Below are 14,769 nucleotides of genomic sequence, written 5' to 3'. Positions count from 1 at the left end.
CAGTATTTGAAGCCATCCGAACTTTACATTCTACAAGGCACTCTTCATTTCCTGAAAATTGGGTATAGAGAGAACTGAAGGCCAGCATCTGGGAGCCAACCTTGATATCTGCAAGCCATTCCTCAACACTGCTCTTATCCTTTCCTACTGACTACATGTTTCTTGTATATAAGCCTAGTTCTTTTTGTTAGCACTGACCATGGTTTCTTAAAATGAAAAGCAATGCTCCAGAATGGTCTACTTCTCTTGCTGCTGTCTTTAGACACTAAGCAACAAAGGATGCTGTTTTCATGATAAAATGAAGCCCAAGCTAAGGCTTGTAAGTGTGTAGTAAGTCATGGGTTGAAAATCAGTTTGCATAGATTGGAATTTTTTTTCATGAATTAGGACCCAGAACCTTGTGCTGAAATTGAATCACTTAAGACAACTATCAGCATAAAGATAACCTGATTGAGGTCAAGAGTCAGATAAGGTACAGCAGAAATTGACAGAACATTATAAATCAACTATGTTAAGAAAGATTTTTTTTTTTTACAAAGTCAGATAAGACCCTGGAATCCCTCCCATTCTCAGGCTGTCCCTGAGTACCAAGCCCACAAACCCTTGCCTTCTATCCTTCCCTTGTGGGTCTTTTCTGCCCCATAACCCAGATGTGGACTTCTTCCTTTGTATCTAAAGGCTATCAGATTTTTAGTAGGAAAACTTCATGTCTCCAACCCACAGTCTCCAAAAGATGTTTCCAGGTCTATCCTAGGATAAATTAATGTTCTGCTAATTTAATTTAGACAGAATACATTAATATTCTGCTTAGTCTGGGCTATCTGGGACCTTTACTAGAAAAGCACAAAATTATGAGGCAAAGGAAGAGTAATAGGAAAAAAATTTACCAGGTCTGAAAACCTGTAATGAGCAGGCATTGTGCTAGAATAATTTCATGTCCACCTCACAGAAACTCTGCCTTGTGGGTATGAGGAAAGTCACAGGTAGAGAATATATCCATCTCTCAAATCTCTTCTGCGGACAAAGCTATACAATCTAAAATGCTGCCCAAGTGCACTCAAAGATGTTTCTACTCCTTTGGGTAACCAGTCACAGGTCACCGACTGGAGGTCGCTAAATGAGCTGTCACTAGCAGATTCTGTTAGAGCCTTTGCAACATGTGGAACAATCCTGAGAGTAATCATGTCACCCCATCCCATCAATACAGATACCTCTGCAACCCTGGCACACTGAACTACATGGTCCAGAGGTCTCTTCACAGAGCTAGATCTCAAGAATCAGAGTTTTTAAGTCATAGTAATTTTTTTTTAAAGATTCCTTGTTCATATTCTCAAAGAACATTCAGAAGAGAATGGGACATTCAGTAGAATAGAAGGACTTAGGCTCATCTTCTGACACAAAAACTACAAAATTATGATTAATTTATGAACAATCATCAATAAAATAGACTAGAAACTACCAAAAAAGATATGTTACAGACAAAGAAGAAGCCACATCCAAATGGTAGGAGGGATGCTTTCACAATATTAGCAATCCCAGGTGGGCAACCCACAGACAAAAAATACTATATCACACAGGTTCTACCACAAGAGTAAGAGTTCCAAACCCCACATTAGGTTCCCCAGCACAGGGGTCTGGCATTGAGAGAAGGAGCCTCCAGAGCATTGGGCATTGAAAGCCAGCAGGGTATGTGCACAGGAACTCCACAGGACTGGGATAAACAGACTCCATTCTTGGAGGACGCACATAGGATTCCACATGCACAGGGTCCCAGGGCAAAGCAGGAACTCCATAATAATCTGGGTCAGGCCTACTTGTGGGTTGTGGAGGGTATCCTGGGAGAGCAGGGGCAGCTTTGGCTCATTGTGGGGGCAGGACATTGGAGGAAGAGGCCCCAGAAATATTCACTGGTGTGAGCTCCCATGGAGGTTGACATTTTGGAAAAATCTGGCACCACCCATTAGGGCTGAGAAACCCCAGGCTGAACAACAAAAAGTGTGGGAACACAACCCCATCCATCAGCAAATAGACTGCCTAAAGTCCTCTTAGACACACAACTGCCTCTAATCACACACAGAGACAAAACCCTGCCCATGGAGAAGACTCAAGTCCACCTACCAGTGGGCAGGCACCAGTCCTTCCCATCAGGAAGCTTGTAACAAGCCCCCGTATCAACTTCTCCCACAAGGGGGCAGACACCAGAAGCAGGAGAGGCTATAACCCTGTAGCCTGCAAAAATGAGACCAGACAAAAAGTTATACAAAGTGAAAAGGCAGAGAAATATAAGCCATGGGAGAGGAAAAGACAAAACCCCAGAAAAACAGCTAAATGAACTGGAGATTAGCAACCTCCATGAAAAAGACTTCAGAATAATGATAGTAAAGATGATTCAAGATCTTAGGGGAAAAAAAGAAAAAGAAAAAAACGGAAGCAAGGATTGCTCAATTAGTAGAAACTTTGAACAAAGAGATCGATTTAAAGATTTAATAAGCAGATATCCAAAACACACAAAAAATAAATAAATAAATAAATTCACTGGAAGAAACTAATAGAAGATTATAGGAGGCATAAGAACAAATAAGTTGGGGGGAAGGCAGACTGTATAAATCATTGATGCAGAAAAGAATAAAGAAAAAAGAAAAGAAATGAGGCATGTCTAAGAGAACTCTGGGACAACCTTAAATACACAACATTTACATTGTAGGAGTACTAGAAGGAGAAGATAGAGAGAAGGGGCTAGAGAAAAACATTTGAAGAGATAATAACCCCAAACGTCCCTAACATGGGAAAGGAATCACTCACTCAAACCCAGGAAGGACAATGAATACCACATAGATAAACCCAAGGAGGAACACCCCAAGACACATATTAATCAAACGCACCAAAATTAAGGACAAAGATAAAATATTGAAACAGTTAGGGAAAAGAAATAAATAACATAAAAGGGAACCCCAATAAGGATGTCAGCATATTTTTTCAGCAGAAACCCTACAGGCCAGAAGGGAGTGGCACAATATACTTAAAGTGAGGAAAGGAAAAAACCTCTGACCAAGAATACCCAGCAAGGCTCTCATTCAGACTTGAAGGAGAAATCAAAAGCTTTACAGAGAAGCAAAAGCTAAGAGAATTCAGCACAACTAAAGCAATTTTACAACACATACTAAGGGAACTTCTCTAGGTGATAAAGGCCACAATCAGAAGCAAGAAAATTACAAATGAGAAGACTCACCAGTAATGGCAAACATAGAGTAAAGGTAGGTAGGAAATCATCCACACAAAAATATAACAAAGTCAGTAATCTTAAGAAGAGGAGAGTACAAATTCACTATACTGGAGATGCACTTGCAATTAAGAGACCAAAAACTTAAAATAATCTTGTTCATATATATACACAGACTCCTACATCAAAACCACATGGTAACTGCAAATGAAAAATCTACAAAAGGAGTTCCCATCGTGGCACAGCAGACACAAATCCAACTAGGAACCATGAGGTTGCAGGTTCAATCCCTGGCCTTGCTCAGTGGGTCAAGGATCTGACATTGCCATGAGCTGTGGTACAGGTTGCAGACATGGCTCAAATAAACAATCTGACTTTACACATAAAGCAACTAGAGAGAGAAGAACAAACAAAACTCAAAGTTAGCAGGAGGAAAGACATCATAAATGACCAGAGCAGAAAGAAAAGAAATAGAAGTGAATAAAACCATAGAAAAGCTCAATGAAACTAATAGCCAGTTTTTTTGAAAAGATCAACAAAATTGATAAACCAGACTCAGCAAGAAAAAAAAGGAGAGGGTTCAAATCAATAAAATTAGAAATGAAAAAGAAGTCACAACTGACACCACAGAAATGCAAAGGATCATAAGAGACTAGTACAAGCAACTATATGGCAATAAAATGAACAACTAGAAGAAATGGACAAATTCTTAGAAAAGTACAATCTTCCAAGACTAAACCAAGATGAAATAGAAAATGACCAATAACAAGTACCGAAACTGAAACTGATTTTAAAACTTTCAACAAACAAAATCCAGGACCAGATGGCTTCACAGGCAAATTCTATCAAGCATTTAGAGAAGAACTAACACCTATCCTTCTGAAACAATCCCAAAATATTGCAGAGGAAGGGATATGCCCAAACTCACTCTATGAGGCCACCCTGATACCAAAATGAAAGATACCACAACCCTGATACCAAAACAAAGATACCACAAAAAAAGAAAATCACTCTGATACCAAAACCAAAAATACCAAAAAAAAAGAAAATCACAGGCCAATATCACCAATGACCATAGATGCAAAGATCCTCAACAAAATACTAGCAAACTGAATCCAACAATACAAAAATGTACACCATGATCAAGTGGGATTTATCCCAGGGATGCAGGAATTTTTCAATATCCCTAAAGCAATCACTGTGATAAAACCATATGATGCTTTCAATAGATGAAGAAAAAGCTTTTGACAAAATTCAGTACCCATTTTTGATTAAAAAAAAATCTCCAGGGAGTAGGCATAGAGGGTAACTACCTCAACATAATAAAAGCCATATATGGCAAACCCACAGCTAACATCATTCTCAATGGTGAAAATCTAGAAGCATTTCTAATAAGATCAGGAACAACACAAGGATGTCCACTTTCATCACTATTACTCAATATAGTTTTGGAAGTCCTAGCCATGGCAATGTGAGAAGAAAAAGAGGTAAAAGGAATCTAAATTGGAAAAGAAGTAAAACTATCACTGGTTGCAGATAACATGATATTATGCCTAGAAAAATCCTAAAGAAACTACTAGAAAACAGAGCGCATTAATGAATTTGGTGAAGTTGCAGGAAACAAATTAATACACAGAAATCAATTGCATTTCTATATACTGACAATGAAAGATCAGAAATAGAAATTAGGGAAACCATCTGATTTACCATTGCATCAAAAAGAATAAAAACCTAGGAAAAAACCTTCCTAAAGAGACAGAAGATCTGAACTCAGAAAACTGTAAGATACTGATGAATGAAATCAACAATGACACAAACAGATGGAAAGATATACCATGCTCGTGGATTGGAAGAATCAATATTGTCAAAATAACTATACTACCTAAGCAAGCTACACATTCAATGCAATCCCTACCAAATAACCAATGATATTCTTCACAGAAATAGAAAATATTTTAAAATTTGTATAGAAACACAAAACACCCTGAATAGCTAAAGAAATACGCAAAATAAAAAACAGAACTGGAGGAATCAGGCTCCCTGACTTCAGATTATACTGGAAAACTAGAGTCATCAAAATGGTATGGCATAGACACCAAAAACAGAAAAATAGTTCAACAGAACAGGCGATAAAGCCCAGAAATAAATCCAAACACCTGTGATAAACTAATCCATGACAAAGGAGGTTAAGAATATACAGTAGAGGAAAGACAGCCTCTTCATTAAGTCGTGTTGGGAAAACAGTACAGCTACAAATAAAAGAAAGAAATTAGAACATTCTCTAACACCATATACAAAATTAAACTCAAAATGTATTAAACACCTAAATACAAGGCTGGATACTACAAAACTCCTAAAGCAAAGCATAGGCAAAATGCTCTTTGACATAAATCACAGCAAAATCTTATTCAATTCACCTGGAATAATGACAATAAAGATTTTTTAAAAAGTAAAAGTAATAGTTAAAAGAAAAGTAACAGGACATAATGAAACTCAAAAGCTCTTGCACAGCAAAGGAAACCATTTAAAAGATTAAAAGACAACCAACAGAATGAGAGAAAATCTTTATATATAATGCCACTGCCAAAGGCTTAATCTCCAAAACATACACACAGCTCAACAACAAGAAAAGCAACCCAGTTGAAAAATGGGCAGAAGACCTAAATAGACATTTCTCCAAAGAAGACATACAGACAGCCAGCAGGCACATGAAAAAATGCTCAACACTACTAATTATTTGAGAAATGCAAATCAAAGCTATGAATGAGGCATACCACCTCATACCAGTAAGAATGGCCATCATGAACAAATCAATGATGGAGGCCACATCGAGAGGTAGGAGGGGTGATTACATGATATAAGCAACCACAAACCTCCTGGGTGGGATGCCCCACAGACTGGAAACTAACTGGTTCACAGAGACTCACCTACAGGAGTGAGAGTTCTGAGCCTCACATCAAACTCCCAAGTGTGGAGATTTGGCAAAAGGAGAAAGAGCCCCTGAAGCATCTGGCACTGAAGGCCACTGGGGCTTGTGCACAGGAGCTCCATGAGACTGGAGGAAATGAAGACCCCATTCTTAAAAGGCACACAGAGACATTCATGTGCTCTGGGTCCCGGGGCAAAGCAAAGTCTCCATAGGAATCTGGGTCAAACCTGACTGCAGTTCTTGGAGGACATCCTGGGAAAACAGGGGTGAATGTGGCTTGTTGTGAGGGAAGGACATTGGAAGCAGAGCTCTTGGGAATTTTCAGCAGCATGCCATTCTCTGGGAGTGGCCATTGTGGGAAAATCTGGCCCCACCTGTCAGTCAGTGCTGAGAAGACCAGGGGCAAACAACAATCCAGGTGGGATCACAGCCCAGCCCCCCAGTAAACAGGCTACCTAAACACCCCCCAGGCACACAGCCCCTCTAATCCCAACCAGAGACTAAGCCCCACCCACCACAGGGATTAGAATCAGCTCCAAATACTAGTAGGCAGATTTCAGCCCCTCGCATCAGGAAGCCTACAGCAAGCCCCCCATACCGACTTCAGCCACAAGGGGGGAAGATACCAGAAGTAAGAGAGGCTACAACTCTATTTTCTGAAAAAAGGTACCCACACCAAAAACCTACAAACATGAAAAGACAGAGAACTATAACTCAGATGACAGAGAAAGGAAAAACCCCAGAAAATCAGCATCAGCTAAGTGATGAGGAGATTCTGAGCCCCCGGGAAAAAGACACTACAATCTTAATGCTGAAGATGATGCAAGACATTGGAAATAAACTGGAGGCAAAGACGGATAACTTACAGGAAACACTGAGCAAAGAGATACAAGATATAAAACTTAAACAAGAAGAGATGCAAAATACAATAACTGAAATAAAAAATTCACTAGAAGCAGCTAGCAGCAGAATACAGGAGGCAGATGAACAAATGAGCGAGGTGGAGGACAGATTAGAAGAAATTATGGATGTGGAATGGAAAAGAGAAAAAAGGTTGAAAACAAATGAAGAGAGTCTCAGAGAACTCTGGGACAATGTTAAACGCACCAACATCCGTATCATAGGGGTGCCAGAAGGAGAGGAGAGAGAGAAGGGGACAGAAAAAATTTTCCAAGAGATAATAGCTGAAAATGTCCCTAACATGAGAAAGGAACCACTCACTCAAGTCCAGGAAGCACAATGAGTACCATAGAAAATAAACCCAAGGAGGAACACCCTGAGACACATATTAATCAAACTGACCAAAATTAAAGACAGAGAAAATCTTGAAAGCAGCTAGGAAAAAGAAACAAGTAACATACAAGGGAACCCCAATAAGGTTATTGGCAGATTTTTCAGCAGAAACTCTGCAGGCCAGAAGGGAGTGGCATGATATACTTAACATGACGAAAGGAAAAAACCTCCAGCCAAGATTACTCTACCCAGCAAGACTCTCATTCAGATTTGAAGGAGAAATCAAAACCTTCACAGATATGCAAAAGCTGAGAGAATTCGGCAACACTAAACCAGCCTTACAACAAATACTAAAGGAACTCTCTAGGCAGAAAAGAAAAGACAGCAACAGGAAACAAAAATGCCACAAATGACAAGGCTCACCAGGAAAGGTATATATACAGTAAAGATACGAAATCATCCATGCACAATTATACCAACAAAATCAGAAATCATGAGAAGAGGAGGATATAAATGCAGGACACTGGAGATGAACTTGCAATTAAGAGAACAACAACCTAAAAGAATCTCATCTACATACAGCCTCGTATATCAAAACTTCAGAAGAACTGCAAGCCAAAACTCTACAATTGATACACACTCAAATAAGAAAAATCAACTCAAATACAACACGAAAGACAGTCATCAAACCACCACAGGACAGAACAAGAGAAAAAGGGAAGAAAAAACAGCAACGAAAAAAATCCAAAGCAATTCATAAAATGGAAATAAGAACATACATATCAATAGTTACTTTAAATGTTAATGGACTAAATGCCCCAACCAAAAGACAGAGACTGGCTGAATGGATACAAAAACAAGATCTATATATATGCTGTCTTCAAGACACCCACTTCACTTCTAGGGACACATACAAATTGAAAGTGAGAGGATGGAAGAAAAGAGTCCATGCAAACAGGAATCAAAAGAAAGCTGGAGTGGCAATACTCATATCAGACAAAATAGACTTGAAAATGGAGAATGTTTTAAGGGACAAGGAAGGTCATTACATAATGATCAAAGGATCAATCCAAGAAGAAGATATAACAATTTTAAATATCTACACACCCAACACAGGTTCACCACAATATATAAGGCAACTGCTAACAACCTTAAAAGGAGAAATTAACAACAACACAATCATAGTGGGGGATTTTAACACCCAACTTACAGCAATGGACAGATCAACCAGATAGAAAATCAATAAGGAAACACAGGCCCTGAATGATGCATTAAACCAGATGGACTTCATAGATACTTATACGACATTCCATCCAAAAGCAACAGAATACACATTCTTCTCAAGTGCACATGGAACATTCTCTAAGATTGATCACATCCTGGGCTACAAATCCAACCTCAGTCACTTTAAGAAAACTGAAATCATATCAAGCATCTTTTCTGACCACAACACTATACAACTGGACATCAACAACAAGAAAACAACTGCAAAAAACACAAACACATGGAGACTCAACAACATGCTCCTAAACAACCAATGGATCATGGAAGAAATCAAAGAGGAAATTAAAAAAATACCTAGCAGTAAATGACAATGAAGATATGACTCTCCAAAACCTATGGGATACAGCAAAAGCCATTCTAAGAGGAAAGTTTAGAGCAATACAAGCCCACCTCAGAAAACAAGATAAAGCTCAAATAAACAAGCTAACTTTACATCTAAAGCAGCTCAAGAGAGAAGTACAGACAAGACTCAAAGTTAGTAGATGGAAAGAAATCATAAAGATCAGAGCCGAAATCAATGAAATAGAAACGAAGAAAACCATAGAAAAGATCAATGAAATGAAAAGCTGGTTCTTTGAAAAGATCAACAAAATTGATAAACCCTTAGCCAGACTTCTCAAGAAAAAAAGAGAGAGGACTCAAATCAGTAAAATTAGAAATGAAAAAGGAGACGTAACAATGGACATCACAGAAATACAAAGGATCATAAGAGACTACTATATGCAACTATATGCCAATAACATGGAAAACCTAGAAGAAATGGACAAATTCTTAGAAAGGTACAATCTTCCAAGACTAAAGCAAGGTGAAATAGAAAAGATGAATGGACCAATCACAAGAACTGAAATTGAAACTGTGATTAAAAACCTTCCAACAAACACAAGTCCAGGACCAGATGGCTTCACAGGCAAAATCTATCAAACATTTAGAGAAGAGGTAACACCTATCCTCCTGAAACTATTTCAAAAATTGCAGGAGTTCCTATCGTGGCGCAGTGGTTAACGAATCCGACTAGGAACCATGAGGTTGCGGGTTCGGTCCCTGCCCTTGCTCAGTGGGTTAACGATCCAGCGTTGCCGTGAGCTGTGGTGTAGGTCGCAGACGCAGCTCAGATCTCGCGTTGCTGTGGCTCTGGCGTAGGCCGGTGGCTACAGCTCCGATTAGACCCCTAGCCTGGGAACCTCCATATGCCGCGGGAGCGGCCCAAGAAATAGCAACAACAGCAGCAACAACAACAAAAGACAAAAAAAAAAAAAAAAAAAAATTGCAGAGGAAAGGAGACTCCCAAACTCATTCTATGAGGCCACCATCACTCTGATACCAAAACCACACAAAGAGACCACAAAAAAAAGAAAACTGCAGGCAATTTCACTGATGAACATAGATGCAAAAATCCTCAACAAAATACTAGCAAACCGCATCCAACAATACATTAAAAGGATTGTATATCACAATCAAGTGGGGTTTATCCCAGGGATGCAAGTATTCTTCAATATCCACAAATCAATACATGTGATACATACATTAACAAACTGAAGAATAAAAACCATATGATCCTCAGAATAGATGCAGAAAAAGCCTTTGACAAAATCCAACACCCATTTCTGATAAAAACCCTTCAGAAAGTGGGCATAACAGGAACCTACCTCAACATAATTAAGGCTATGTATGACAAACCCAGAGCTAACATCATTCTCAATGGTGAACAGCTGAAAGAATTCCCACTGAGATCAGGAACAAGACAAGGATGTCCACTCTTGCCACTAGTATTCAACATAGTTTTGGAAGTCCTAGTCACGGCAATCAGAGAAGTAAAAGAAATAAAAGGAATCCAAATTGGAAAGGAAGAAATAAAACTATCACTATTTGCAGATGACATGATACTATACCTAGAGAATCCTAAAGACTCTACCAGAAAACTGTTAGAGCTCATCCATGAATTTGGCAAAGTCTCGGGATACAAAATTAATACACAGAAATTGACGGCATCTCTGTGTAATAACAATGAAAGTATCAGAAGTGAAAGATCAGAAAGAGAAATCAGGGAAGCAATTCCGTTAACCACCACCTCAAAAAGAACAAAATACTTAGGAAAAAACCTACCTAGAGACAAAAGACCTGTACTGTGAAAACTGTAAGATGCTGATGAAAGAACTCAAAGATGACACAAACAAATGGAAAGACATACCATACTCTTAGATTGGAAGAGTCAGTATTATCAAAATGACTATACTACCCAAGGCACCAACATCAAATGCTTTCACTGACATGTGGAATCTGAAAAAAGGACACAATGAATTTCTTCGCAGAACAGATACTGACTCACAGACTTTGAAAAACTTATGGTTTCCAAAGGAGACAGTTTGAGGGGTTGGGGGATGTGCTGGGGGTGTGGGATGGAAATCCTATAAATTTGTATTGTGATGACACTGTACAACTATAAATGTAATAAATTCATTGAGTAATAAAAAAATCAACAAAGAACAAATGATAGGATGTGGTGAAAAAGGAACCCTCCTCTGCTGTTGATGGGAATGTAAATTGGTACAACCACTATGGAAAACATTAAGGAGGTTCCTCAGTAAACTAAATATAGAACTACCATATGATCCAGCAATCCCACTCCTGAGTATATATCTGGACAAAATTTTCATTCAAAAAGAAGCATGCCCTGCTACATTCATTGCAGCACTATTCATAATTCCCAAGCCTTGGAAACAACCCAAATGTCCCTCAATAGATGAATGGATTAAGAAGATGTGGTACATGCATACAATGAAATACTATTCAGCCATAAAAAAGGACAAAGTAACACCATTTGCAGCAACATGAGTGGAACTAGAGATTCTCATACTATGTGAAGTCAGTCAGAGAAAGACAAATACAATATGATGTCATTTACATGTGAAATCTAAAACATGGCAAAATGATCCTATCTACAAAACAGAAACAGATCATGGACATGGAGAGCAGACATAATGGGAAGTTTGAGTTTGAGGTTAGTAGATGCAAACTATTATATTTAGAATGAATAAGTAATGGAGTTCTACTGTACAGCACAGGGAACTGTGTCCAGTCTCTTGGATTAGAACATGATGGAAGATAGTATTAAAAAAAAAGAATGTGTGTGTATGTAGATGACTTTGTTATACAGCAGAAATTGGCACAAAATTGAAAATCAAGTATAATAAAAAATTTTAATTAAAAAAATTAAAAATATGGAGGAGTTCCCGTCATGGCGCAGTGGTTAACGAATCCAACTAGGAACCATGAGATTGTGGGTTCAGTCCCTGGCCTTGCTCAGTGGGTTAAGGATCTGGCATTGCCGTGAACTGTGGTGTAGGTCGCAGAAGTGGCTCAGATCCCACGTTGCTGTGGCTGTGGCGTAGGCTGGTGGCTATAGCTCCAATTAGACCCCTAGCCTGGGAACCTCCACATGCCGCAGGAGAGGCCCTAGAAAAGGCAAAAAGACAAAAAAAAAAATTAAAAAGAGCATTCAAGGGGACCCCAATGCAAAATCCACAATATAATATCAAAAGTACTCCAATTCTCTTTCACTACTATCAACATCCCTATTGCCACCCAAGCTGACCTGAAGCTTATGTACAGAAGCCCAAAACTAATTTTTCTACTTTCTAGTTATTACTTCCCTTTATTATTTTGCTTAACCTCCCATTCTTTTCATGCAGATCAATTTAGTCCTGCCCCTCACCCAGAATCCTTTCTCTTTAAGAGGGGGCTGTGGAAAACTAAACAGGCTAATAAACACAGGATTTGCTTTCAGAGATTTAGTAAATTAACATTAAGGCATTAAGAACACGTATTAACAGTGCACATTAATGCAATATTGAACATTAGGTTAATATTGTACATTACTCCATTATGTTGTCCATTCATATATTCATCCTATTGCACTCACCTCGATGTGGTCAGGCCTTCCATTGGTGTGCACCCTTTCTGGTACTCCAGCTTGGGCTTGAAGGACTCTCTGGGCAGGTAAGAGTGATAAAGAGGGTAGTTCTCTGTATATTCGGAGAGAAGACATGGTTTCTCTGTTTTATCATAAATCTTGGTAGGGAGATGTGGACAATGATGTCGCCTATTTTTTAAAAATGGAAAGAAAAAGGAATGTTAAGTTGGTTAACTTCTTGGGAAAAATATATCCAGTATGCTATCTCTTCAAAATGTGCTCCAAAGTATAAAATCATCACTGATGGCATTGAAAACAGGAGTTTTCCCATTTAGGTTAGTTTTTCCACACACGTTCCCCAATTCCTGCCCCTACTCCCTCCCACCTGGGCAGGCTCATGTGTTCCAGCCACCTTGGGAAGAGACACCAATGAGTTGACCACACAAAGAGGTGGGGATAAAATCACAAGTGAGCACCAGGGGCCATGCAACTTAGGAGGAAGAGGTAAAATTTCTCCATTGCCAGCTTAGTAAATTCAGAGCCTGCAGATCATTCAAATGGACAAGTGTTCTCACAACTGCAATGAGTCTGGCTTTAGCAGATGTAGGCTCTGTGGGCACATATACACAGGGACTGGGCCAGGCCAGCTGCCTCCATAGCTCCCACAGCTAGTCCAGGTGCACAACTACTGCAGTCTTGGGACCTGACTTCAGTGGATCTGTGCTTACAGCCTGGTGAAAACAATACCTGAGACACATTAGAGCCAATTGCTGGAAGACCCACAGTAAAATTGGGGCTGACAGCAGTGCCATCAACAATGTACTTTGTGAACCTGCACAACAAGGGAAAGGTGACACAACAGAACACACTCACAGGTGAACAGCTCCAGTGGAGGAATACTCAGTGGCTCCTCTCCCCATAGGAGTACTCCAATACCACCTACCTCACACCACAGATCAGAAACAGCTCAGAAACACATCTGATGGCTTCTACTCCAAGATCTAGAGAGAAGACCCTGCCCCTGATGGACCAGTGACAACTGCAGAGCAAAGAGAGGCCTTACTCAATATTCAGTGCAGGCTCTCATCACTAAACCAGTCATACCTCCTATATCAAAGTGATAACAGGCAGCATACACTGGGGAAAGAGGTGACAGGAAACCATGCTAAAAACAGCCCTCATATCAAAAATATATATATTAAACCCCTGCAGGCTACATAGGGATATTTCCACATAAAAATAGCCTTCCAGGACAGCCTGAGGATCTGACATCAGAAGAAGGAAGCCCCAGAGCATTTGCCTTCAGGTGAGCAGGGCTTGAGTGCAGGATTTCCACAGGACTAGGAAAAACAGAGATGCCACTCTTAGACAGAACACACAGGTTTCATGTGCATTGAGACCTCACAGAAAGCAGTAACTCCAGAGGAGCCTGGGGTAGACCTACCTACAAGTCTTGGAGGGTGTCCTGGGGAGGGGGGGCAGGCATCATCTATTGCTCACTGTGGGAGCAAGGACATTGCTGGCAGAGGCCTCAGGGAATATTGATCAGTGTGAACTCTTCTGGAGATCACCATCTGGGCACCAAGACATGGCCTCAGACTACAGGCTCCAGTCCTGGGACATCTCAGGCCAAAAAAGAGGATAGGAACACAGCCCCACCCATCAACAGACAGGCTGCCAAAATTTGTACTGAAGTCATAGTCACCTCTAAACACAGATTTTGACATTGCCCTGCCCACCAGACAGGTAAGACCCAGCTCCAGGCACTAACCAGCAGGTACCAGTTCTTCCCACCAGAAAACCTGCACAAGCCACTGGACCAACTTCACCCACCAGAGGGCAAAAAGCACTAAAATCCTGAGCCTGCAATGGAGACCACAAGCTCAGAAAGTTAGAAAAAAAGAGATGACAGAGAAATGTGCTTCAGATGGAAGAACAAGATAAAAACCCACAAACACAACTAAATGAAGAGGAGATGGGCAATTTACCCAAAAAAGAATTCACAGTAATGATAGTAAGGATGATCTAAGAAAAAATGAAGTGCAGACTGAGAAGCTGTAAGAACATTTAACAAAGTGCTAGAAGATTTAAGGAATAAATAAGCAAAGTTGAAAAAATAAAATAATTGAAATGGAAAATACACTAGAAGGAATCATTACCAGAATACCTCAAGAAAAGAATGAATAATAAGTG

At 39.7% G+C, this 14,769-nt stretch overlaps 1 protein-coding gene across 2 annotated transcripts in view; it reads right to left on the bottom strand.

Annotated features, from left to right (window-relative positions):
• The window catches only part of SAXO1 (stabilizer of axonemal microtubules 1), a 135,614-nt gene that overhangs the window by 20,184 nt on the left and 100,661 nt on the right, over nt 1-14,769 (bottom strand). For both annotated transcript variants that reach the window (XM_084984326.1, XM_021063236.2), the window contains exon 2: nt 12,586-12,765. In XM_084984326.1, coding sequence (XP_084840452.1) covers nt 12,586-12,765 — 180 coding nt within the window. The remainder of the gene's footprint in view (nt 1-12,585; nt 12,766-14,769) is intronic.

The sequence above is a fragment of the Sus scrofa genome, chromosome 1, assembly GCF_054392235.1.
Source record: "Sus scrofa isolate SSC_HxYL_T2T_F1_AM1 chromosome 1, Sscrofa_HxYL_maternal_Yorkshire_Landrace_v2.0, whole genome shotgun sequence".
Classification (NCBI taxonomy): Eukaryota; Metazoa; Chordata; class Mammalia; order Artiodactyla; family Suidae; genus Sus; species Sus scrofa.
This window is presented reverse-complemented; position numbering and strand designations above follow the sequence as displayed.